This window comes from Sorex araneus, chromosome 1 (assembly GCF_027595985.1).
Source record: "Sorex araneus isolate mSorAra2 chromosome 1, mSorAra2.pri, whole genome shotgun sequence".
NCBI classification, from domain to species: domain Eukaryota; kingdom Metazoa; phylum Chordata; class Mammalia; order Eulipotyphla; family Soricidae; genus Sorex; species Sorex araneus.
This window is the reverse complement of record NC_073302.1, coordinates 184,854,296-184,881,708: the sequence shown is the minus strand read 5'-3', so window position 1 is coordinate 184,881,708 and position 27,413 is coordinate 184,854,296. Positions and strand designations below refer to the sequence as shown.

Here is a 27,413-nt window from a genome sequence, read left to right as displayed (position 1 = left end):
AGTGAATTCTGGAGAAAAGAAAAGTTTTTGTTTACACTTGAAATCTGAATGAAAATAATGACAGTGTTCTGAGGGTTTTTCACTTTGCCAGACCTTTGTATGAAATTTCTTGATGATTACATATTATGACAGTGTAATTTTGAAAACTGCCCTTTTCTGTTTATGTGTCATTTTTATTGATTCATCAGGTATCTGCTGTAACTTCTAAAAAAGAGTTTTGCTAACTGTACTTTGGAGTTTTTATTAAGTCATCCTAATTGTTTGTTTCCTTTCTGTTTTAGCCTCCAGAAAGGCAGATTGTGGTTGGAATATGTTCCATGGCAAAGAAATCCAAATCCAAGCCAATGAAGGAAATTCTTGAACGGATCTCCTTATTTAAATATATCACAGTAGTGGTATTTGAAGAGGAAGTTATTTTAAATGAACCAGTGGAAAACTGGCCTTTATGTGATTGTCTAATTTCTTTCCATTCGAAAGGTATTAAAGAACAGGGAAATCCCTTTGTCCTTTAATTATAAAATTAATACATACTAATTGAAGGATATTGGATAAAATAGAAAAAAAATTAAACTCAACCACTTTCTCATATAGGTGATGTTAATTATATGATTCATTTTCTACTTATTTTATATATGCATTTTTAGTGAATAGACTTAATGGTATCTACATCTGTAGCTTTAGATTTCATATCTTTACTAATTACATCAAGAGATTTTTTTATCTTTCATTTTGGTCTTTATAAATCTGATTTTTAATGATGACGATACTTTTATATAAATGTACAATGATATTTTTAACCAATATCCTAACTGATGGTTATAAGTTTTCAGTATTAAATGTAATATTGTGATGAACTCTTATAACGTTCATTGCAGTTGTAAATTTCTTAGGATAAATTCTTAAGTGTTTTATGTCCTCATGCCTTTGCCATATATTTTATCATTTCTCACATACATGGTCATATACATATACGTAAGAACTGTAATTTCAAACATATACTGAGTTATATGTATTCAAATTAAATTTTTTTGTTACCAAAATAATGTAGCTCCCAGCCTTGTTCATATCTCGACGTTAGTTCCGTGGCTGTAGAATCTCCTTTAGCCATAGATGGGCACAATTGAGACTTCATGGGTTCCAGAGCCTCTACTGGTTTTAACCATTTAGAAGCCAAATTCTGGTCTTGACAAAAAAAAAAGCCTCTTATTTCAGTCTTTCAGTATCCTGGGGGTTAAGATTTTCATCCTGCACTGTGCCTGGTTTTTTACAGAAATGCTTTGTCTAGAAAGTGCTGGGTGCCACTGAAGGTTCTACCCCACGTGCTGTCTCCGGATCAGGAGGAAGTTCTCTTTAACCAAAAGTGGGAGCTAGCTGCAGGCCTCTAGGGTCTGCTGAGTTCTCTTAGGGGTTTACATAGGTTCAGAGATGGTTTTGCGAGTGTAAGTTCTGTGAGCTTGAAGGGTTTGTGATTTGTGGCCAAGTGGCTCCTGATAGAGTACTGCTATTTACTTTATTGTTTGTTTATTTTGACATCTTCCCAGCAGTGCTCTGACCCAGAGCCCAGTCCAGGTGCTCCTCTGCAAGGCGTTGCAGAAGAGCTGCAGTTTGGTTTTTAACCTCTCTGCTTTTAATACCGCCTCCGTTTTGCGTACTGTTCTGGTAGTGCTATGAGAGTGTCTTCACAGTATCCTGTAGTATATCAGTTACGTGCATCCTTGCTGATTTTTTGCCTCTTTTTCTAGATAAGCTATTTGTTAAAATATTTTTATTTAAGAATAATATTATTTTATACTGATTTATTGAGCACTGACTATGCCAACTATTATGCAAAATGTTTAGTTCCTTAATCTTACGAGTTCAGCCTGGTAACAGGCTTAGAGACATGAAATAAATTTGCTCAGGGCCACGTAGCTAGTGAAAGATAGAGTCAGGACTTGGAGTTTATGCGCTTTATCTTTATAATACACTTCTTCTCTTTGTCTTGGGTCCACACCTGCATTGTTGCTTGGAGCTTACTCCTGAGTGTAAAGGATCTTACTGTGTGCTCAGGGATCACTTTTGGCGGTGCTTGGGCAGGGAACAGACAAGGTGCCAGGGATTGAACTGGGTTTAGCTACTTGGAAAGCAAGTGCCCTTCTTGCTGTACTATTGTACTATTGTACTATTGCTGTACTATTTCTGTACTATTGCTCCGGCCCCAGCACTGCTTCTTTTATTTATTTTTACTATTGAGTAAAAGTGAAGACTGTAGTTTTTAATAGAGTATAAAATAGAATCATTAAAATTCTTCTAAGATTTTTTTGGTTGAACTCTTAGTATGCCTGTCTTTTATTTTCATTTTGCCAAAATCTGTAGAATATGAGTAACTTTTAACATCTTGACTTGGCCCTAGTAACAGGAAGCATTACTCTCATGGATTTTCTGTTTTGAGAATTTTATTTCTTAGTGAATTAATTTGTTTTAGCTGCCATTTTTAAGGAGGTATAAATTATTTGAATTATCAGCTAATTTATGAGTGCAGGTATGTCATAAGTGAGAAGAGTTGTATTAATTAAGGCATCGCCAGATTGCTATACCTTGGGTATATGCACATATATTTCCATTTGTATATGAAGAACTGATGACTTTGAAAAAACAACCTGTCTTTCCTCGAAATTTTGGTTATGTAGCCACTGACTTGCTGTGCCTTAATAATTAAGTTAGTTATGTAAAACTAGCATTACTTAGTAGCGTAAGTTACATTAAGTTTTATATATATATATATTTCATGCCTAATGGCAGTTCTATGCGTAATAAGTAGATAAGTTATAGGTGTCAACTTACTTGAAGATTGTACAGAGTATGTTAATAATATGTGTTCTCAGGGTTTCCCTTGGACAAAGCAGTTGCCTATGCAAAACTCAGGAATCCATTTGTAATCAATGACTTGGATATGCAGTATCTCATACAAGATAGGTGAGTGGTGAAATTCAATTTAGGGAAGGAAAATTAGCACACCTCTAATATCTACTATAAACTGCCATAGCATTAGATATTTTCGTATATATTATTTCATGGTAACATTGAAATAATATTTATGCATAGCTATTTGTAGCCCATCTTACAGATGAAGAAACTAAAGAATCAGATCCATTAGCAAGGTTATAAGTTTGGGGACAGGGATTTTAAGTTTTAGAGCTTATAAAACCTTGCCTATTATGAAAAAAATTGTGATGTAACTGATGATAAACTTAAGGTTTTGCTAGTTTTGTTCAGTGTTAAATTGTAATATTTGAAAACAATTTCACTGTATACATTTGATAATTCAAAAGCACAGATTTCTTGCAGAAAGTATAAATTTTAATGCATTCATATTTTGTTCAACTGTTGTTTTTCTGACCACATATGACTTCACCAACATTCTATTTTTTGCATTATTATTATAATATGAGTTTTTAAGTTATGAGGCCCTATATATGTTTTATATTTTTTATCAGATATTAACATTATAATATTAAGTATTTTAAAACATCTCCTTAGGTTTACATGTTCCTGCATGTTTAGTATAATGCTCAGCTATATGATTAAGAATCCTGTATTTATTTTCAAAAGTATGTGGGTAAAAACCTCAAGAAAGGCGTTGAACCTGGCTTCTGCATCTGCTGTCATTTTGCACTTAGGAATTCAGACATCTATTCTCAGTGTACAAAATTGGGATAGTTTTTCTCTTATGCTATTAGAATCTATTTCCCATATCTTTATATATAATTTGAGTATAAGTTTTAATGGCAGGTCATGGTGTATAATTAAGTTTTTGTTTTTATGTTTTTGGGTTTGGGGGCCATCTCCTTCAGCTGTGTCTGTCCAGGGGTGTCCCCTGGTGGCTCCCAGGGACCCTCTGTATTGCTGTGGACGAGACCAGGCTTGCCGCCTACTTGCGTCTGCACCAGCCCTTGGGCCCTTTTATTATTGATCCATTACTTCTTTTATATTAGGTTTCAGAATTTCAGCCAATGTTTTATAATATTTAGCGTGCATTTTTTATTCTAATTGCTGGGTATTTCTTAGAAAACAGTTTTCAGTAGGCATTTAAGTGACAGTTTTTCTAAAAATAAAATGACTTGATATACTTGACTTTCTTAATGAGAAGTGACCAGTCCCTTTCGTTAGAATACTGCAGTTATATCCCTAACTGTGACACGGAACAATAAAACTGTAAGGATGGTCTCTCTCTCTTTTCTTCAGGAGAGAAGTATATAGTATTCTTCAAGCAGAAGGTATTTTACTTCCTCGTTATGCGATTTTGAACCGTGATCCAAATAATCCCAAAGGTAAGAGTAAGATTTTTATGTGAACTACTTCCTGTTGCTCAACATACTTCGTTGTCACTTGCTTTCTCCTATCGAGGGGAAGAAATTTAAAGAACTCTGTATTTTACTTGGTTGGTTTTCATTTTTTTAATGATTTAAATAAGTTTAGCTTTCAGGCAAACTCTGACTGTTTTTGTCTTTTTGGTTTTTTCGCTTTTGGAGTCACACCTGGTGATGCACAGGGGTCACTCCTGGTTCTGCATTCAGGAATTACCCCTGGCAGTGCTCAGAGGACCATATTGGGATGCTAGGAATCGAACCCTACCCTCTGTGCTATCGCTCCAGCGCCAAACTCTGACTCTATTAAGCTAAAAAGAACTTAGTGATATATCTCACTCTTCAGAGGATGACCCTTTGCTATATCTCAGAATAATTTATAAGATGATACTTTGGCTTTCAGAGGGCCTCAGACCTTCTTATGAGCCATGTACTCTACCACTGAACTATACATGCTCCTTTCCCATGAAGAATTCTTCAGCCAAAGCACTGTGGTCCCGTCGTTGATCGATTTGCTCAAGGGGGCACCAGTAATGTCTCCATTGTGAGACTTTTTACTGTTTTTGGCATATCAAATACACCAAGGGTAGCTTGCCAGGCTTTGCCATGCGAGCAGGATGCTCTCGGTAGCTTGCGGGGTCTCCGAGAGGGATGGAGGAATCGAACCCGAGTCAACCGCATGCAACACAAATGCTCTACCTGCTGTGCTATCGTTCCAGTCATGTGTTTAATAAATTTGTTATGATTTATGCAAAGAAGTGATTTTTCTATGACTACTGAATTGTGTATTAAGCAAGTAGCTAGGAATATACAATTAAATTTTTGGTGGCTAAAATTTTTGAAATATTATTATTCATATTTTGAAAACTCCTTTGCTGCATTTTCTCAACTTTTTAGAATATAGATGTGAGCTATACCGAAATTAGTCAATCATGGTGCGTTGGACGTTATCTGCCTCTTTTTGGCGGGGAGCCATCTCACACCAGTGATGCTCAAGGCTTACTCTTGGCTCTGTGCTTAGTGATCATTCCTGGTGGTGCTCAGGGGACTATTTGTGGTACTGTGGTTGGTTGTGAGCAAGACAAGTGCCTTTCCTGCTGTGCTCTGGCTCCAATCCTATTGGTTTTAAAAGAGTTTTTCTCAGTCTGAGCATTGTTGCTTATGTGACACTGGATTCTGTGGGATAATACAGTACGTTGATGGCGTGGGTACGCCTCACAGCTTTTGAAGAGTCCACAGTTTCTAATGCGACATACCAATTAAAATATTGATTATTGATGCTTGTTGCTTGCGTTGTATTCTAGTGCAAGTCAGATTGAGTCTGTTATCCTGGTGTACCGTGCTTTTGACCTTTATTCTAGGACAGTCTTCAATTATAGTATGTCTAGGATATAAGGGTAAACAGGATATAAATTTTCTTGCTACTGTGATTGATTTCTAGAATGCAATCTGATTGAAGGGGAAGATCATGTAGAAGTGAATGGAGAAGTTTTCCAAAAGCCATTTGTAGAAAAGCCAGTCAGCGCAGAAGATCACAATGTTTACATTTACTACCCAACCTCTGCTGGTGGTGGAAGTCAGAGGCTTTTTCGAAAGGTAAAGCTGTTATCCCCCTAATACTCTGTTCTTTGTAAATGTCCTAGAAGTAGTCAGGTGCTTAATAGGACTGTGCTTAAGAATGTCTCACCAAAATGTTAATTATCATAATTTGCTAGAATAAAGTGGATCATTATTTTTGTTAGTTACTGTTACTGCAGAACTCCTACCTAAAGAATACCAATTTTACTTGGTCTTGACTTCTTGTGATTTATATTTTTCTGCGTCCATAAGAAATAAAGATAAGATCAGCAGTACTTTAGAAAAAATGGTTCCGCGAATGAATCATTGATAGAAAACGTAATACTAATAGCTTTTTAAGTCATGCTACAGATTGCATCCATGAAAAACAAATGCTCCTGATTTGGGCTCTAGAACAGCATTTGGTCTCACTGCACCCCACCAGGAGTGATCACTCAGCACAGAGCTAGGAGTAAGCCTTGAACACCTCTGATTGTAGCCCCGAAGCCAAAAATAAAACAAGCGCAAATCTGAAAAATAATAACATTGAATTACTTTTCGGATTGGCAGGATCAGAAAGACCAGGGTAGTTTGAAACAAGCAGAAGTTCAGGCTTTATTGGCAGGAATGCCAATAAATCCTGCTGTTTTGCAATAAATCCTACTGTTTTGCAATAAATCAGGAATGAAAAATGCACATATAAAGTGGAAATGGAGAAACAAAACAGGACTGGATATATTCTTTTATGTAGATTAAAGTGGAAATATTCTGGATTTAATAATACCATACAAAAGATCTGATCCTCATATTTTGCTCAAGGAATGAAATTTTTTGAATTATAAAAATTTTGAAATTTTATTTGTAAGTTTATTATGAGCATATATTATCAACTAGCACAGCAGCTAGGACGTTTGCCTTGCACGCGGCCGACCTGGGTTCAACTGCTCTGTCGCACTCAGAGAGCCCGGCAAGCTACCGACGTATCCCGCCTGCACAGCAGAGCCTGGCAAGCTCCCCATGACGTATTTGATATGCCAAAAAGAGTAACAAGTCTCACAATGGAGACGTTACTGGTGCCCACTCCAGCAAAGTGCTACAGTGACTCCTTTTACATAAAACTCTAGTGGGATCAAAACTCAAGGCTCCAGAATTGGGCCTCAAGGCCCCTTTCTGGCCCCTCGGAATCGATTATGTGATGTTTATATATTGGTCGAACTGAGGAGCTACCTGCAGCAGCATGCTTGGCTACTAGAGACATAATCCTCAGTGCTCATTGTCCTTGGTGCTGTCTCACTTAGTAGTAAGCTACAATTGCAGCCGAAAATGAGTGCCAAATACTAAAGTTTCATTAAATGTTTGCCAAATTTTTTTTTTGGCCAAATTTTTAAAAAATCTAGGTGCAAGTAGGTGGTTATAAGGGATATTTGTAAGCAGAGGGAAACAATTTAGTTTTAATATTAATTTACATCTTCTGTTTTCAGATTGGCAGTAGAAGTAGTGTTTATTCTCCAGAAAGTAATGTACGAAAAACAGGTTCCTATATATATGAAGAGTTTATGCCTACAGATGGTACTGATGTCAAGGTAAGATTTATATTTTAATTACTTAATGAGAATTTACTGTTGATCTCAGAAAGTATGTTAACTTTTAAATGACCTATGTGTACCCTCTCTTCTGGATCTCTGAAACTCAGAATTCTTTTTTTTTTTTTTTGCTTTTTGGGTCACACCTGGCTATGCACAGGCGTCACTCCTGGCTCTGCACTCAGGAACCACCCCTGGTGGGGCTCGGGACCATATGGGATACTGGGAATCGAACCCGGGTCGGCCTAGTGCAAGGCAAACGCCTTACCCGCTGCTGTTGCTCCAGCCCCGCGAAACTCAGGATTCTTAATATCTGTTTTCTATTATTAAGGGCAGTTAGAAGTCTATGAATGCAGTTTTTTAAGAGTAATGCTTTTGCTTTTAAATGGTTAAAATAGAATAGACAGTACTACAAACCTGAAAACTTTTGTTAGAATGCCTTTATCAAAAATATAAAACACGCACATCTTCATTTAATACCACACATGTTTCCCTAGAAGGATAGTAAGTTAAAAATAGAGCGACTAAGCACATGTTAGTCTTCCTAGTTTGAAACTTTAGTTTGACTCTGTTTTGAGATCCGTGACTGTTGTGTGTGCACGTGTGTGTGCATGTGCGTGTGTGTGTGTATTGAAAGGTAGTTTTGTTTAATGAAGTGTGTGTGTGTGTGTGTGTGTGTGTGTGTGTGTGTGTGTGTGTCTGTGTGTCTGTGTATTGAAAGGTAGTTTTTATTGAATGAAATTTTACTGCTTAGGAACATGTGAAGGGAGGGAAGAGACACAGGCATCTTCAGACTGGAAATAAGCGAGTAAAGAACCATAGAGACAAATGAGATGCGTGCCTGTTTCAGGGAAACTTGGAGCTTGATCAGCAGCTTGAGGTCTGTGACAGTTACAAGAACCTGTGATTTCTGTCAGTGGCAGAAGGTCATCACTGCTTCCTTGCTGCCAGTCACAGCACTCTTTCTAAAGTGTAGACCTGTTTCTGGAAGTCCGATTTGGCTCCAGAAAAGAATCGGACCCATAAGAATCATAATGTACTTATGAATTACATAAGGTATTTCAGTCTGTTGCATGAACCTTACTTTTGACAGCAGAAACCATGCCAGATAACTTATTTAAAAAAAATATGTTGTCTCTCTTTATTTTAGACATATTAAAATGTTATCACTGAGTCATGGGGGGCGGACGGGAAGGGGCACACATGGTGATGCTCAGGGATTAATCCTGGATCTGCACTCAGCAGTTATTCCTTGAGACCCTTGGGAAACAATGTGGGATTGAATCCAGGTTTTCTGCGTACAAGGCAAATGCCCTCCCCACTGCATTATCTCTCTCTACCCCTCTTCTGAGAGATCTGCGTATTGCTTTCCATATGGGTTGAACCAGATGACTACCCACCAACAGTGATTGAGGGTTCTGTCTTTAGTCTGGAGACTGAAATAATTTTTATTAATTAGGGTTTTTCATTTCTTTTTTAATTTGTTGTTTGTAGGTTGTTTTTAAAATAGAGGTAGGCATTTATATAAATTAATACCTTTTCTTCATCTTTGAAAGGTTTATACAGTTGGTCCAGATTATGCCCATGCTGAAGCTCGAAAATCTCCTGCACTTGATGGTAAGGTCGAGCGGGACAGCGAAGGAAAAGAGGTCAGATACCCTGTGATTCTTAATGCACGGGAGAAATTAATTGCTTGGAAAGTTTGCCTTGCTTTTAAGGTAAGATGTTACACAGGCAGTATAGTTCTTTCAAATAGAATTCCATTTTCCTCTTTTGAATGAAAGAGATAGTATTTGGTCTGAAAATTGTTAAAAGTAAGTTGAGGGAGCAGAAAAGTGTATCTGAATAATTTGTATATTTATGAGGGTTTTTTTAGTGCCAATAATAAAAATACATAATAAAGTTCTTTCTCTATATTCTATCTTGTTATATAAAAGCAAATTGTCAATTTACTCAGAAACTAAAATTGCAGAGCAAAACCATTAAAATGGGTTTAGAGGTGACCAGTATTGAAGATTTTAGTCAGCAGTGCTGTTTTCTCACGTAAAAATGATTTGGGGAGGCTGGGCTGGAGTGATAGCACAGCGGGTATGGTGTTCGCCTTGCACACAGGCGACCCGGGTTCGATTCCTCCGCCCTTCTTGGAGAGCCCCACAAGCCACGGAGAGTATCTCGCCCGCATGGCAGAGCCTGGCAAGCTACCCGTGGGTATTCGATATGCCAAAATGATAACAAGTCTCACAATGGAGATGTTACTGGTGCCTGCTCGAGCAAATCAATGAGCAAAGGGATGACAGTGACAGTGACAGAGTGATAATCAGTAGGTCGGACACTCGCCTGCAGCTGGTTCTAGCACCAACACCCCATGTGATTCCCTGACCACTGCCTGAAGTAAGCCCACGGAGTGTAGCCCAAAAAACAACAAAGATTTTTTTATTTTGTTTTTGTTGATGAATAAACAGAACTTTCAGTAGTCTTTGAAGTTTGGCAATTGAACTAATATATGTAAGTGAAAGCAGTAGAAATACATTTTTTGAATTTTTTCTTTTATTTGGATGCTATGATTTATGTGGCTATTTACAAAGAATTTTCAGATATACAATGTTTCTACCCTTGCTTGTAGGTTAATCTTCTGTGTTTAAAATTAGAATAATTCCCTCAATTAGTTTATATTTTAGGCTTTTGTTTAATAATTTGTATAAATAGTATAAATAGAAGTTGCTTATCTTGTATTCCCTACCTTTTGAAGACTTGCCTTAAATGTATTGTTTAAAATCAGGTGCTTAGTAATGTTATAGATTAATAAGTTATTTTTGTCCAATTGAAATCTCTTCATAGAGGAACTATTAGCCTTTGAAAAAGTTTTTTTGAGGGACCCCACATCTGGCAGTTCTCAGGGGTTACTCCTGGCTCTGCACTCAGGAATTACTTTCAGTGGTACTCTGGGGATCATATGGGATGCTGAGAATTCAACCCAGGTATTTCCTCTGGAATGTGACTTTAAAACTCTTTTTCTTGGATTAAAGTAATAAAATTTCTGCTGCTGCAAAATTTATCAGAGCCTTAAAGTTTATTTCCTTTGCTGAAATTTTAAACAAGAATTAAAAGATTTTCTTGACAGTTATTTTTGGACATCTCAGTCCCTTGAACATTATTCTCCTATATCTTGCTTTTCTTTAAGGAACTTGTGACTCCAGTAACTAATACACTAGTAACCTAGTAACTTTAGTAACTAATACTGTAGTTACTATGAGGTAAACTAAAAACACAGTAATGCATGTTCAGGCATTTATAAAGTTTGATATTTGCTATTAATGTTAGAAAACTGAATCTTAAATGATAGTGTATGATTTATAATTTATTTAAACAGCAAACAGTTTGTGGCTTTGATTTGTTACGGGCCAATGGACAATCCTATGTCTGTGACGTTAATGGCTTCAGTTTTGTGAAAAATTCCATGAAGTATTATGATGATTGTGCAAAAATACTTGGGTAAGGATTTTTTCTTTGTTTCTTCTTAGATTTGTTTTTACTGTATGGTTATCATTTGACCTATTTTACCACTTTACAGCATAACACTAAAACCTGACATTTGGAATGTAATATTATCTTAAATGATCCTATTTTTTACAAGTAGATGCATTTAAATTTAATTTCATGAGGAACCAGGATATGGGTTAGTGATAAACTTTATTTTTACATGCTTGATGCCCTGGGTTCTGTCTCTGATATCAAGCACACAAATGCACACGTTCATGTCTGTGCACACGTAATCTCATGAGATTACTATATGAATATGGGTGCGTGTATTTCATATAGAAATTACTGCATCATTCTATACCCATTATCCCGTTTTATATAATTTGACTTAAATGGTAACATTTTTCAAAGACTGACGAGACAACTTTTTTTAACCACTCCAGAGTACATCGGGAAAAGCCCTAAGAAATGTGCCCTTTGTGTGGGGATCCCGCCCGACACTCCTCCGGCCTGTGCCCAGCCCCGGGCCCAGTTGTGCTCCCATGCCGTGGCTTGGGGGAATCAGGAAGCCAAGCACGGGCTCCAGACATTGAGCTTTCTGGTTCTCAGAACTTACACTCTGAGTGTATTTGAGCGGGGAGGTGGCTTCAGAGGCTGCAATGCGTGTTTTGCACGTGGAAAGCCCAGGTTCTATCCTGGCACCGCACAGTCTCTCAAGCAGCATGGGAGTTGCCCCCGAGCATTGATCTGGAGCAGCCCCTGAGATCCTCACATTTTGGTTCAAAAGTATTTTCTAATAAATGGAGTCAGCTTTTACAGTGTATCTCAAAGATCTATAACCTAACCCTGAATAGTGAATTCGTGGGAACTTAGTAAATGTTAGCATGAATGATGCATTGAAAATAGAAGTTAATGACCAACAACAAGTGGGGGAAAACTCTAAAGACACTTGGAAATTGTGACTTACTACTAAATAACTAGTGGGTCAGAGAGGAAATCAAAAGAAACTTTGAAGTAAATATGAATAAAGAAATGAACTATCAGAACTTAGGGGATACAGCACAAATGGTGCTCTGAGGAAAGTTGATAGAAATGCAAGCATCCACTAGAAAGAAATGAAGTGCCTACAGTAAGCACTGATTAGCCTGAGTACACAACTAAGCAGCTAGAAAAAGACCAGCAAAATAGTAAAATTAGAGCAAAAACTACTGAAAGGGAAATCTAAATAACAATCCAAAACATCAGCGAAACCAAGCACTGGTTCTTTGAAAAGAAATGAACGAGATTAACAAACCATTAACAAGACTCAAAGACAGTGAAAAAATTCCTACTGAGCTGAATCAGAATTAAAGGGGAGATGACACCTCTTCTACCACAGAAATGCAGAGGATCATCAGGAACTTGAAAAGTCTTTGTGCCACATAATGGGAGACCATAAAAGAAATTGATAAATTTCAGAATTCTATAACCTTCCAAAATTGAACCAAGAAGAAACACCACCTGTTTGGGCCAACTACTATTGAAGAGATTGAAATGATGATCAAAACTCTCCCCCAAAACAAAAGCCTAGGCCCAGATGGTGTTACTAGTGAGTTCTTTCAAATTTTTAAAAAGATTTACTCCCAGGCCTTTCCAGCAATCATTACACTCGTACTAAAAGAGAAAGAGACATCCCAAAAAAGGTGACCTAAATTGTTGATAAACATAGGTACAAAGATCCTCAGCAAAATTTTAGCAAACTGAATCCAACAGTACATCAGAAAGATTATACACCCTGGCCTAGATCATGCCAGGAATGCAAGGATGGTTTAATATACGCAAGTCTGTCAGTGTAGTACATCTTAGAAATAGATAGGGAAGAAACAGTCGTATGATCATACAATAGTTACAGAGAAAGCATTAAGATTCATGATAAAAGCTCAATAAAATGTGAGTTGAAGGAACTTTATTCAGTATAGTTTAAGCAATTTAACACAAGCCCACAGCAAACATATTCAGTGGTGAAAATCTGAAAGCCTTTTCTCTAAAATCAAACACAAGACACAGTTATCCACGTTCACCACTTCTACTCAATGTAGTACTAGAAGTCCTTAGTAATTTTGCAAAAAAGAGCTATTAAGGGCATTCAGATAGGAAAAAAGGAAGTCAAACTTATTATTCGCAGATGACATGTTACTAAGGAAACCCTCAAGACTTAAGACTCCTCAAAGCAGCTCTTAAACATTTATACAGTGATGTGATGGGCTATTAAATCAGCACACTGAAGTCCATGGCTTTTCCATATGCAAATAATGAATCGAGGACAAAGATATTTTAGAAATAATCCCATTTACAATTGTGCCTCAAAAAATCAGATACTGGCTATCAGCTTAATAAGACATGGAAGACTTATGCAAAGTAAGTTAGAAGTCACTACTGAAAGAAATCAATCAAAGAGGACATGAAGTGAGGACACAGTCTAACCTTGGATTGGAAGGATCAGTATTGTCTAAAGCATTATGCAAATTCAGGGCAGTTCCTTTAAAAAGATCCATGACATTTTTTAAAGACATCAAACACAATTCAAATTTATATGAAGTGATTAAGATATATACAGGCAACTCCCCCCCCCCCATAGTCAAAGCAATCCAAGGGGAAAAAAGAGGGAAGGCTTCTTTTCTCCCAATTTCAAGTTGTATTATAAAGTAGACATGATCAAAACAGTATGGTACTGGAGTAAACATAATCTCAGACCAGTGGAATAGAATTGAGAGTCTAGAGATAGATCTTCAGAAATACATACAGTTAATCTTGCTAAGGGCCAACACATGAAGAGGAGCCAGGGAAAGCCTCTTCAACAAATGTATTGATAAGTGGCCGTGGAAAAAATGAATGCAGACTCCTTGCACAAAAGTCAAAATCGGTTAATCCTTGATATCGAATTTGAATCCATTAGATTATATTGAGAAAAACATTGAATACTTTGAGTCACTGAATGTAGAGGTAACTTCAGTGATTTAGCGCCATTGGCCAAGCAAACAGAAGTAAAGATAAACAAATGGGACTACATCAAACCAAGAAGCTTCCTGCATCACAAAAGAAATGATGAGCTTTATCATCATCATAATTGTGGAGCATATACCTTGTTACTCTTCTTTTATAACTGTGTATCAGTTAGCTCAGTAAATGCCATGTCAGACATAAGTTCGTTAATAGAAGAGAGTTGCTAAGACTGAGAGGGAACAGTCAGTGCCTTATATCCATTACCTTAAAGCACCATGGTCCAACGGAAGCATCATTAGGCCTGAAATAAAATAATTCTCTTTGAATCTTGGTTCTACCATTTTCTGTTCTTGGTTATAGCAAATCATATTACCTTCCTCCTTAGTAGGCTGAGGATGATACTACTCTTTGAGATCCCGTATTAAAAGGAGATTATAAATATGTATAGAAAAGAGTAATTCTGCAGTGAGCACGTATTGAATAAAGTAATATATAAAAATGGACTGCAAAACAGTAGGAAGAAAAGGAAGATATGTGAGACAACTAAGTAATTTCCTTAAGCAGCTTCAAAATTAGTACTAAAATAATCCTTACTTAAGGCATATTAACTATTGCCTAAAGACAACAAATTTTTCTTTGTGTTTTTAGCTCATTTTATTATTAAAAACAAAAGTTTAGTATGGACTTTGCTATTGAGTTCTCATTTATTCTTTGCATACATGTTAATTAAGTAGAAATATAAAATTAATGTCACAAAGCATATTTCTCTTTGGACCTTAAGACCTCTGATTCACAATTTCTCTATGACTGTCCTAGAGATGCAACGTTTGATTTTGATCAACTCACCAAAAATAAGAAAGCATACTCTGAGGACAAGAAGCTTTCTCTGTCAATATATCATACTTGGGCTGTTTGCTTTTGATGTGTCAACTCTTGGGTGTTGAGACTATTAATTAAAGGCTATTAATTTAAGATAATAAGAAGAAAGAAATGACGAGAATAAAAAGATAGCCTCACAGACTAGGACAAAATATTCTACCATATATCTGATAAAGGGTTAATACCCAAGTTTATAAAGGACTGATAGAACTTTTTCAAAGGGGGAAAAATTTTATTGCATCAAGGTTGAAGAGATGAACAAAAACGTCCTCAAAGAAGACATACAGATAGGCAAAAGGTATATGAAGCAGTGCTCCACATCACATTACTGGAGAAATGCAAATCAGAACAGCAGTGAGATACCATCTTACACCCTTAAGATCAGCACATATCACAAAGAACAGAAATAACCAGTGTTGGTGTGACGTGAAGGAAGACGGACCCTCCTTCACTGCTGGTGGTAATGTTGACTTTTACAGTTTTTCTGAAAATTCACATGTTGAGCTTCTGTCTGACCCAGAAATTCCACTTCTTGGCATCTATCCTAATGGCCCACATCTCTACTCAGAAAAGACATCTGCACTCCAATGTTCATTATCAGCACTAGTCACAATATCCCAAATCTGGAAACAACCCAAGTACTGAAGAACAGATGCCTGGATACAGAAACCATGGTAATATATATGATGGAATATGACGACGCAGCTGTAAGAGAAGATGAAGTCATGCAATTTGCCCTTACGTGGATGGACCTGGAGAATATTCTGCTGAGTGCAGCCCATGAGAGAGGGGCCCCTAGAGAATGATCTCTCAGGTGTAGGACATAAAGAAACATGCTAGCAGAGTAACAGTTGCCACAGCAGGAGAAACTGAACATGGGATCATCATACGGGAGCTGGTCACTGGGACAGTGGTAGAGGAAAGGAGGCACTTTGCTGGAGGGAGTAGTGTGGGACTGTGTTGTGTGTGAGACCCTATCCTTACAGTATTGCTGTTTTCTTTCATTATTTTCCCCCATTTTATGTAAATGCTGAGGCTTACAGAGTTGTTCATGCTGGTCTTTCATAGCATTCATTATTCTAGCACCAGTCCCACCACCTCTGTCATCTTACCTCCACCATCAAGTTGTTCATGATGTTCCTTTACGGCATTCAGTATTTCAGCACCAGTACCACCACCTCTGTCACCGTCCCTTCACCATTATCTCCATTTTCCCAGTCACCCTTCAAGCCTGCCTCCGTAACAGTTTGACAGTAATTTATTTTATATTGCTTGTTACCACTAGTTAATGAAACAAAAAGAATTTCAGTAAAAGAAAATTTGTGAGAATTGTTGCACCTCACCATGGGGACATTGAGTCCTTGCCTGAGGTTTTACTAAGCTGTTGTTGCAAATTAAGCCTTCTGTGTTAATATTTTGTTAGTCCAGATTGGTTGGCTTCTTTGATATCAGTAATGGTATCATAATAAAACACAGTGCCTAAATTAAAAAATTACAACTTGAATAAGTGGGAAATTTAACAAAAAAAATGAAAATTCATAGATGAAGTTGTATGGAATTATGTAAACATCTTTATACTGTTCTACGAGTAAAATATATAAAAGATTATTTTTAAATGAACATTTAGAAGAGCTTTATGTAGGTATTCCGTAAGTTGGAGAGAAATTAAGAGTGGCCACACCAAGAGTCGGTCCTGGGTTTCAGAATGTATGTCATGATGCAGTTATGGCGATCTATTTGAATTGGCTGTGATTCGTACTTTGGAAACCAATTCCACGTTGATGGCATTCCAGTAGTGGGTTCTGAGTCATCAGTTGAGAGTTGCTATTCTAATTTTTCTGAGTCAAGATTGATTTGGGGGATTAATTATATGTGCCAGCTACATTAGTTTAACTTTAAGTCCCATATTCTTTATCCCTTTTCATAAACTCATTTGTGCTTTTTTTCTTCTTTTTGTCTTGAAGCAACATTGTGATGCGAGAGCTTGCCCCACAGTTTCATATCCCCTGGTCAATTCCTTTGGAAGCTGAAGATATCCCAATTGTGCCAACCACATCAGGAACTATGTAGGTTTGATTACTTTCATAATAACTACCTGGATTTCTCTATTAGCCTGTGCTATTATATAACAAGTTTTAGGGGTTTTCTGGTTTATTTTTTTTTTTGTTTTAGTTGACATATAATGGGTAACTAATATTATCTAACACAATGGCATATTTGTGTATGTTCTAAGATGATCATAATAAGAGTTAAGCTCAACTAGCATACTTATTGTTAGAAAATTCTTTTCTTTGGAATTAAAACTTTTAAGGATTGTTCTACAAAAGTTGCAGGTAGGCAGTGAAATAGTATTAACTCTAGCTGTCATGTTGTACGGTGATACACTTATAACTGGAAATTCACACCTTTGACACCTTCACCCATTTTACCCCGCCCCTCTGCAACCACCAGTCTTGTTTTCCGTGTCTATGAACTTGATTTTTTTGGGGGTGGGGAAGGGTTGGTTTCTGTTTAGTTTTTGCATTTTTCCCCCCCACAAGACTCTATAATATGAATTGGCATTTATGTTTCCCCATGGGACTCTCCACTTAGCATAATGCCTGAAGATTCGTTCACAGTGACACAAAGAGCAAGATTTTTTTTTTATATGTATTTTTATAAAGTTGTTCACTTACAGATAATATTCAAACACCAATCCCACCGCCGTGCATCTTCCCACCACCCTAAGAGGAAAGTGTGTGAAGATTGTTGTATTTCATCCTGGGGCCATTTAAGCCTTTATATAAGAGATTACAAACTTGTATGTTAAACCCAAACAAATGTGTGCTGCTTTGGGTGCATCCGTGGGCTAGACGAGTCCTGCGACACGTTCTGTGTCACTCTCTTCTGGAAGCTTTATTTCAGAGTCGCTGGCTCTTGGCTGTTGATGGGATTATATGGCGCCTGGGGCAGTTTGTGGGTGTGACTACTGAGCTCCTGGAAAACTGGGGAGCTGAGGGAGGAGGCCCCGGCCCATTCCCCGTGAGCTTGGAGATCTCAGTCGTGGGTCCCGCATACCTGGGTTTTTCTGCAGGTTCCCTCGTAGGTGAGGCTTGTCCGAGCGTGTGGAGAGTGGCCTTGAGCGTGGCTCTGTGCCTGGGTACTGGAGGTTTGGGGCCAGGAGGAAACTCAGCCCACCCCCTTCTGAGTTGCCTTGGTGAAGACTGATTTCCTTTCATTTTATAGTCAGATAACATTATAGATGGAGTGCTTCAGCCCTCAGATATGGTGGGACTCAGACTGGGATGTCTGGGGTGTCCAGGTCCACGCCCAGCAGTGCAGCTCAGCAGCGCTGGGGGCTTACCCAGGGCCCCTTGCTTGCAGAGCTTTTGCCACTGACCCTGTGTATCCCCAGCCCCTAATTTTGTTCTTACGTAGTCATTTTAAATTGTATTTCAAAGGATTTTTTTTTTTTTAGCAACTTATCAAAATCCTGCAGGCTGTGTTCAAAGGTTCAGTTTGGTCAACACTAAATTATACCTCTTACTCTAACTTAAAGCTCTCCCTTTTTTTTGGATTTAATAACATCTTACTTCAGACCTATGGTGCAAGAAATACTTAGAATGATGTTCTGGGCCTGCAGTCTATTTGCTTCTGTGCAGAGTTAACGTCATTTATAGAGAGATAGCATATATACACATATATATTTCACATAACATATACATATATACATACACACACACATAGTATATATATTTCACTGTATCACTGTCATCCCTTGATCATCAGTTTTCTTGAGCGGGCGCCAGTAATGTCTCCATTTTTCCTAGCCCTGAGATTTTAGCAGCCTCTCTTGACTTGTTCTTCCCAGCGGTGCCACATTGGAGGCTCTTTCATGGTCAGGGGAATGAGACCCATCATTGTTACTGTATTTGGCATGTGAATATGCCACAGGGAGCTTGCCAGGCTCTCCCATGCGGGCAGGATGCTCTTATCTTGCCAGGTTCTCTGAGTGGGAGAACTTGGCTGTAAGAGGTGCAGCCACAAATGCAGCTGTGCACTTCTGGGAGCTTGATTTCATACGCTCTGGATCACTATTTATGTATATAGTGAGAAAGCCGCAAAAAGACACCTGTCTTCAGAAACTCTTGATATCATTGGCCAATGTAGTTTGGAGCAAGCCTCAGGCAACCACAAGCTAACATCCGAGTTCGAAAAGCTGTGCAGAGAAGCGATAAAGGAAGACCTCAAAGAGAGAAGAGCAGCAGTGTTGGCTGATGCAGCAGAAGCCGGGAAAAGTATTCGCAACACTCGCCTGTCCTTCGCCAACTACAAGACCAAGATGACTGCCCCCCGATGTCCTTATGGATCTATCACACGTCTTCCAGAAGGGCAGTGGAGAGGATTACTCACGACTTCTACTTGGATCTCTTTGATAGCCACGTCCAACTACCCACATACCAAGTTCTGCAGGATGGATATGTCGTTCCCAATGTCCTCCCTTCTGAAATCTGACTCGCCATTATGCTGGTAAAGTAGCATATGGCACTCTGTCCAGAAAAGGTCAGACCTGAACACCTGAAAAATCTGCTGCCAGTACTCGTCAGTACACTGGCTCGGCTCTTCACACACTACCTCTCTGTATGCAAGGTTCCGTCCCAATGGAAAACCATCAGGACTGGCCAGTTGTACAAGAAGGGAGACATCCACGACATTGGCAACTATCGCCTGATCTTCCTGTTGTCTGTCATCTGCAAGTTGTTTGCTCAAGTCATCCTAAATATGATTGGCAGAACACTAGATGAAGGACAACCATGTGAGCAAGCCGGGTTCTGAAAAGGATTCAGCACAATCGACCATATTTACACAGTGACCAAGCTCATTGTTTTGCGAGAATTCAAGATGCCGCTCTGTCTAAGGTTCATCCATTTAAAGAAGGCCTTCGATTCTGTTGAGACTGAAGCAGTCACCGAAGCCCTAGTCAAACAGGGCATTCAAACTCAGTACATCAGGATCCTCCGTGAGCTGTATTACGGATTCACCACCAGGATCTCACCATTCTACACGGAAGTGATCATCAACGTAAAGAGAGGGGTTCGGCAGGGTGACACCATTTCACCGAAACTCTTCAGTGCCAACTTCAGGAATATCATGCGATGACTGGAATGGGAAGGAATGGGAGTAAAGATAGACGGCTGGCAACTACACCACCTCTGCTTCGCTGATGACATCGTTCTAATAACACCAAACATTAGCCAAGTGGCACGACTTCGACCTCGAGTGTGGAAAAGTCTGACTGCAGATAAATCTCACAAAGACAGTGTTCATGAGAAATGAACTAGTTCCTGATGTTCCATTTGCTCTCAACGGAACGAACATCTCCAAATGCAGCAGCTATGTGTACCTGGGTCGAGAACTCAACATGAGGAATGATTTGGTGCAGGAACTGCGCAGGAGGAAGAGAGTGGCGTGGAAAGTGTCAACACTTCAAAAGTGTCGAGGAAGTGGTTAAGAGGACGAAGGACCTCCAACTTCGGGCACATCTTTTAGACTCCGCAGTTCTTCCTGCGCTAATGTTCGCCTCAGAGACCTGGGCCCTACGCAAACAGGATGAGAACTCTATTTCTGTATCCCAAAGAGGTATCGAGAGAGCTGTGCTTGGAGTATCATATTTCCCTCAAGTGAGAGAAGGAAGCCAGAGTTCCAACCTCTGTCGATGGTCAAGAATCAGGGATGCTGTCTTGTTTGCCAAGGCATCAAAAATCAGATGGGCCGCTGGAGTAGAGCTGTTACCGACTAGATTCCACGGGACGTCAAAAGATCGCTTAGCCTCCCACCTGCGAGATGGTCAGACTTCTTAGTCAAAACCCTGAATGAACGGTTTGAGGGTCTTCATGTTTCTGGAGCGAGCAGACCCCATTGGGCTATACCAGCATGGGACAGGGACGAATGGAGACGTTACTGGCGCCCGGTCGAGCAAATCAATGAGCAACAGGATGACAAGTGATACAAGTGATGTATATATATATATATATAAATATATAACAAATATTTTTAGAGAGGTAGTTCAATATCTAATTTCTTTGATGCATTAGTTTTTTCTTTTAGGATTTGATTTGTGAATTAAAACTTGTTACTATTGCTGTTCTTTATAGGTTAGTTCTTAAACATGGCAACAGATGCGTCCAAAGAAATAATTACATAATTAAATGTATTAATATGAATGATTCCTTACAAATAAAAACTGAAAGTATATTCTTTGTAAATTCTAGGATGGAGCTTAGATGTGTTATAGCAGTCATACGTCATGGGGATCGGACACCAAAGCAAAAAATGAAAATGGAAGTGAGGCATCAAAAGTATGTTTTAAGAGGAATAATTAACATATTTAGGAGATAATTTAAGATTTCTGATAGATTAGCTATTTCAGTTAATGTGTTACATTGAAAACTTTTTATTGTCATTGCTTGACACTGATATTTAAGTGTGGGTTCAAAAAGAATCCACTAAGGAAAATTGTATTTTTTTTTCCATATAGAGAGAGATTGGCATCTGAAAGTTATTGTGGCAATATCTATAAAACATCCTCAACTTTTCCTGGCTTTTATTCATTACTATAATGGTTTTCTGTTGAAAGTTGGCATATGATCTCATTTTGTTTTTTGAGAGTTATTATCCACTTAAGCTTTTAGTAGAAAATTTGTATATGAATATGCATGAAATTTCTATTCAGTATTTGATTGGGGAAATGATAGAATTTAAAAACCTAGTACAACATTAAATATGTGTGGAAACAGATTTTCTTACTGTGTACCACCTTTGACTTGAGAAGATACATTCTTTGTAATTAAATCCTATGTTCAGTTTCCATGATGAAGAAACTTGAAAACCATCTAGTGGTTATTGATATGCCCGAGGAAATAATTTTTTTTTTCAGTCAAACTAGGCAAGCATCATGATATAGTAAAATAAAATGAAAGTATTTGAAATTCAACCCTGCCAATTTTTCCCATATCTTTTATTTAGAATTTTTCCATATCTAGTCTAATAACTTATCAAAGTTGATTTAAATATATGGCTGTAAAACTAATTATTGCAAATGACTAACAGTGTAATGTCTTTTTTTTTTTTTTATAAGATTCTTTGATCTTTTTGAAAAGTGTGATGGATATAAATCTGGGAAATTAAAACTCAAAAAGCCCAAACAGTTACAGGCAAGTGCATTTCCATTTTTGTTGAGTTTTAAATTGCTAATGACAGAGTTACATAAAAATTCAGTTCTTTATTAATTCATTTTGTAGGAAGTCCTGGATATTGCACGCCAACTTCTTATGGAGCTTGGACAAAATAATGATTCCGAGATTGAAGAAAACAAGTCAAAACTTGAACAACTTAAGACTGTGTTAGAGATGTGAGTTCACTTTTAAAACACATGGTTTAATTTTTGTTTGGAAAATACCAGATATATACACAAATGGAATAGAACATGACAATTATTTCATAGCTGTCCTACTACATTTGTATTCCAATGTATTTATAAAATAATTTATGGTAAATTCCAATAACTGTATAATTGGAGAGGGTGTTGGGTCACAACTGGTGGTGATTTGAAGTGACTCCAAGTGCTACTCTTGGGGACCATATGTGGTACCAGAGATCAAACTGGGGTTATCCATCGTTAAGGCAAAAATCTATCTTTTGTGCTCAGGCCCAAATAATATTTTTATAAGTAAATGTATTTACTGCAAATGTAAGCATATCTCAAATAATAATGCTATAAATATATTTTTTTTAAAAAATAGAACACATGGTTTCGATAACTACTTGTATCACTGTATCACTGTCATTCCATTGCTGATCGATTTGCTCAAGCAGGCACCAGTAACATCTCCATTGTGAGATTTGGGTTTTTTTTTTTTTAATTTTTATTTTATTGAATCACCGTAAAAAAAATACAAAGCTTTCAGGTTTAAGTCTCAGTCATATAATGATTAAACCCCCATCCCTTCACCAGTGCACATATTCCACCACCAAGAACCCCAATATACCCCCTCTTGCCCACCCCCCACCTAAGTAGCTAATGATCTTCACTTTATTCTCTCTATACTTTGAATACATTCAATATTTCAATAGAGAACTCACTATTATTGTCTGGAATTTTCCCCCAACAATCAGGCCTGCTGAAAAGGCATCATTTAATAGTTTCTTTTCATTGCTGAGAATGAAGACTATGAGCTTGCGTGGGGCCACGCGGTTTTGGATTTCTGATATTTTAGCTCAGTTCACAGTGTAGATGCATTTCTGTAAGAAGCTGCTCTGGGTGCCAAAATGGGTTAGAAGACCTCTCGGATCATAGTCTTTAGGAGCAGGGGGTCCATTTTGCGTGCGGCAGCTCCGGGTCTTATCTGGGCGGACAGTGTGCCAGTAATGCCCCCTCTCCCATGATCTACGAGTTGGGTCACTGCAAACTCATACCTCTGGGTTGGGAGTCTTAGGAGGTGGCTCTCGCCACTCGGGTGTTGCCACCGCCACCATCTTCGCCACAGGAAAACAGGGTAGAGAGGGAAAATCCCTCCCCTGGTGACACGGGGTTGTAGCACAGCTCACAGTCTAGATGCATTTCTGTAAGAAGCCGCTCTGGGTGCCAACATGGGTGTGAGATTTGTTGTTACTGCTTTTGGCATATCGAATACACCGCAGGTAGCTTGCCAGGCTCTGCCATGTGGGCGGGATACTCTTAGTAGCTTGCCGGGTTCTCCAAGAGGGACGAAGGAATCGAACCACATGCAAGGCAAATGCCCGCATGCAAGGGAAACTCCCTACCCGCTGTGCTATCACACCAGCCAAACTACTTGTAATGCGGTTTATATTTTTCCACATTATTTTCCCGTTTTATCTTCCTATTCTTAATCATTGAACTGAGGGGAAATTATTAAAAATCTAATGAGATTGTTATTTCTAGTGGTGAGAAATCCATCCTTCACAATCACTGTTTTAGTTTTACTTTAAATAAGATCAAACTAGGATATCAAGTTCAGATATTCTGTCATAGACTATTGAGGATTAAAGTCTCATGTTCCATATTTGACATCTTGAAATCTTTTCTTTGGTTTTTAGACAACATTTTTGTGTTTTTGCATACTGTAATGCTTGATCCTGTGTCATTTCTATAATACCTTAAAGTGTCTCATTTCTTTAGAGAAATGTTTTGTATTTTTATTTCTAGTGTGGTTAGGATAACTTAATGATACAGATTTCCTGTTCGAATAGTCTGAAAAATATTTGAACAGAGTAACTACTAGTAGAAGAGCCTTTCCTGTATAAGATTTAGTTTTATTCTCTATATGAATTTTAGGCTTCATTTCCTGGAGGTCACATGGAACAATTACTGAATTATTTTCTATTTTTTACTATTTTACTTTTCAGGTATGGTCATTTTTCTGGAATAAATCGTAAAGTCCAGTTAACCTATCTCCCCCACGGTTGCCCTAAGACATCCAGTGAAGAGGAGGGTATGTCATCATTTATGCCTGTTTCGTATGTTAGTCGTGTGTCCCGTTTATACCTCTTTTGATTACCATCAAGCTCTCTTCTGACCACTCAGGGACTGGCATAATCAACATTTTATCTTTGCTTTTTCTTGTGCCTTGCCTGGCAGTACCCAGGGCTTCCTCTTGACTAGATGCTCAGGGATGGCTGCAGTGCGGGACGGAGCCCAGGGCAGCCTGGTGCAGGCAAGCGCCTCCCCACTCTCTTCACAGCTCCCCGGTGTGACAAATTAAGGGAAAATAGAGTGGCTTTTATTTATTTTTCTTTCTTTTTGGGTCACACCCGGCGATGCACGGGGTTACTCCTGGCTCTGCACTCAGAAATTACTCCTGTCTGTGCTCGGGGACCATATGGGATGCTGGGAATCAAACTCGGGTCGGCTGCCTGCAAGGCAAAAGCCCTACCCACTGTGCTATCGCTCCAGTCCCTAGAGTGGTGTTTTAGTAACTGTGCCTCTGTTCTTTAGTAGGTTTAGTTCTTTATTCTTTAAAGGTTTTATTCCTTTGAAAACTCTTACCTTACCCTTTACTCTGGAGTTGCTTCTAAAAGTTTACGTATTTTTTTAACTAACTGCTTTAATCACTTATATCTAACATAACTAAGTGAAAAACCTCGGGCAGACCTCTGTTGGGACAGAGAAAGGGAAGGCAGTGGTGCAGAAAAGTGTGGAGAAGTCTCCTCATAAAGCATAGAAAAGGGTTTGGAGCACTAGTAAGATTTTTGTCAAGAGGCTAGAGTAGGGGATAGCCCTGACCCAAATCAAAGGCCTACAAAGCCAAGTCTGTTTAAGGGAAAGCACGGCCAGAATTCTGCTTCAGCACAGAGCAGAGGTTAGAATCGGAGGTCCTTTTTGAAGAAATCTGAAATTTGTTTCCATCTCCACGTGTCCTTTAGACAGCCGTCGAGAAGAACCATCCTTACTATTGGTGCTGAAGTGGGGGGGCGAGCTGACCCCCGCAGGCCGGGTGCAGGCTGAGGAGCTGGGAAGAGCTTTCAGGTGTATGTATCCTGGAGGTCAAGGTAAATCTCGGCTGTGCCCGTCACTGGCTTCAGTTCCTACCTTGTGTTTTCCGACTTCTGGTTCACTCAGGAGTGTCAAATTCTGTAGAGAAATGCAGTGAGCTAAAAATATAGCTTAAGTGATTGGAGGATTTATTTTCAGGAGATTATGCAGGGTTTCCTGGTTGTGGTTTACTTAGATTGCACAGCACGTACCGGCATGACCTTAAAATCTACGCCTCTGACGAGGGACGTGTCCAGATGACCGCAGCCGCCTTTGCCAAGGTAGGTGCCAGCATTTCTTACAGTTACTAAACTTGCTGTTAAGTGGGGCCTTGAAAATGGTTCTGTGCCAAGGCGGTATCTGATGATTCCAAATCTGAATCTTCACTTGGAGTCCCAGAAAGGCGTGAAAACAATGGATCATCACTGAGTTGATTGTCAGTCGCTTAGAAAATTCTGCGTGGAGCGAGAATAGTCAGTCCCCTTCTTACCTTCCCCGCCTGAGTCAGACATCTGTGCTGGCTTTCATGCAGGGGCTCCTGGCGCTGGAAGGCGAGCTGACGCCCATCCTGGTCCAGATGGTCAAGAGCGCCAACATGAACGGCCTCCTGGACAGCGACAGCGACTCACTGAGCAGCTGCCAGCAGCGCGTGAAGGCGAGGCTGCACGAGATCTTGCAGAAGGACAGGGACTTCGGCGCCGAGGACTACGAGAAGGTGGGTTGCGGCGCTGGGCCGGGGAGCCTCCTTCGGAGCCGTCCAGCCTGCAGCCTCAGGCGCCTGTCCGGCCACAGTGCAGGCCTGAGCTTTGCACTTGGTCTCTGTTCGTCATCTTACTAGAGCCGTAACATGTGAGTCCGTGTGCATCTCATGTGCGTGACGGCACAGCGCGTCCCTGGCCACTGCAGGACTCTGGGAGAGTTCCTTCAAGATGGCACTGGCCTTCGATTCTGAGAATCAGATACAGGGTGAAGGTCTGAGTCATCGTCGTCCACTGCTAGTCCAGATCATGCCGGAGTGGTAGTTCATGGGTCACAGGTTTAGCTTGAAATCATTGTACTGCTGACCCAGTTTGCAGCTTTGTGCTGTGGAAATTGTTTCATTTTTATGTGTGTATTTTATTCAGTTTTTTGGTGGCACGTTTCAGGTGGCAGATCCCAGGCCGTATTTAGAGGCCTGGGAGCCATTCTCTGTCCCCCTCAGCCTGGCTTCGTGGATTCATCACCATCCCCAGCTGTCTGACCCAGTGGTTCTGGGTGCCGTAGCGGTGCCCAGTGCTGCTGTGTGTCCAGTTGTGACAGGGATCAAACCCAGGGCCTCAAAAGTGCAACTCCTGTGCTCTCTCCACACCCAGTTTATATCTATTTTAAGCCCCACGGTGTCATTGTTAGTTTTCTTTTTTTGTTTTCATTTAGAGTTTTGTACTAATTGACGCTTTTGATTAACTTTTGTTCTTGACTTATCCATGTCTTCACATCCTAGTGATTTGATCTTGGGCAGGTTGCTTCCCTCACAAGTACCCCATCTTAGGAAAAAGGAAAAAAGTATATTATAGGCCTGAGGCTGGAGAAATAGTTCAGGGGTTAAGGCTCTTGTCTTGCATGTGATCAGTGCAGTTTGGATCTCCAGCACCACATACCTCTGAGCACTGTTCAGGTACAAACTTTTACCCCCTCAATAAAAGAAAAAATAGGTTTATTAGATATGAATAATCCTTCAAGACAGTGTTCACTGCCAAGAGTTAAGAACCAGATTTGCACAAACCACAGTCAGTAAATCACCGTCTGATTTTTTTTTTCCTTTTTGGTTCACACCCAGCATTGCTCAGGGGTTACTCCTGGCTCTGCACTCAGGAATTACTCCTGGTGGTGCTTGGGGGACCATATGGGATGCCGAGGATTGAACTCAGGTCAGCCACGTGCCAGGCAAATGCCCTCCCCGCTGTGCTATCACCCTGGCCCCAATCACCGTCTGATCTTATTGCTACTATACTTTTGCTCGTTTTTTCCTTTGTGAATAATTTAGTGATCACTTAGGCTTAGTATTTGGGGGTAGAG

At 39.2% G+C, this 27,413-nt stretch overlaps 1 protein-coding gene across 22 annotated transcripts in view; it reads left to right on the top strand.

Moving 5' to 3' along the window:
• The window catches only part of PPIP5K2 (diphosphoinositol pentakisphosphate kinase 2), a 74,795-nt gene that overhangs the window by 9,070 nt on the left and 38,312 nt on the right, over nucleotides 1-27,413 (top strand). For 17 of the 22 annotated variants that reach the window (XR_008627947.1, XR_008627946.1, XM_055124039.1 and 14 more), the window contains exons 3-17: nucleotides 282-477; nucleotides 2,865-2,955; nucleotides 4,225-4,310; nucleotides 5,788-5,942; nucleotides 7,385-7,486; nucleotides 9,043-9,204; nucleotides 10,857-10,978; nucleotides 16,792-16,893; nucleotides 21,079-21,165; nucleotides 21,945-22,020; nucleotides 22,108-22,217; nucleotides 24,233-24,318; nucleotides 25,250-25,375; nucleotides 25,518-25,639; nucleotides 25,891-26,073. Coding sequence is in view for 20 of the 22 variants with exons in the window: in XM_055124039.1 (XP_054980014.1) it covers nucleotides 282-477; nucleotides 2,865-2,955; nucleotides 4,225-4,310; nucleotides 5,788-5,942; nucleotides 7,385-7,486; nucleotides 9,043-9,204; nucleotides 10,857-10,978; nucleotides 16,792-16,893; nucleotides 21,079-21,165; nucleotides 21,945-22,020; nucleotides 22,108-22,217; nucleotides 24,233-24,318; nucleotides 25,250-25,375; nucleotides 25,518-25,639; nucleotides 25,891-26,073 (1,806 nt within the window). In the remaining 2 variants the exon portion in view is untranslated. Of the gene's footprint in view, nucleotides 1-281; nucleotides 478-2,864; nucleotides 2,956-4,224; nucleotides 4,311-5,787; nucleotides 5,943-7,384; nucleotides 7,487-9,042; nucleotides 9,205-10,856; nucleotides 10,979-16,791; nucleotides 16,894-21,078; nucleotides 21,166-21,944; nucleotides 22,021-22,107; nucleotides 22,218-24,232; nucleotides 24,319-25,249; nucleotides 25,376-25,517; nucleotides 25,640-25,890; nucleotides 26,074-27,413 lie in introns of those variants that run through there. The other 5 variants (XM_055124047.1, XM_055124036.1, XM_055124050.1 and 2 more) reach the window with 2 other exon arrangements.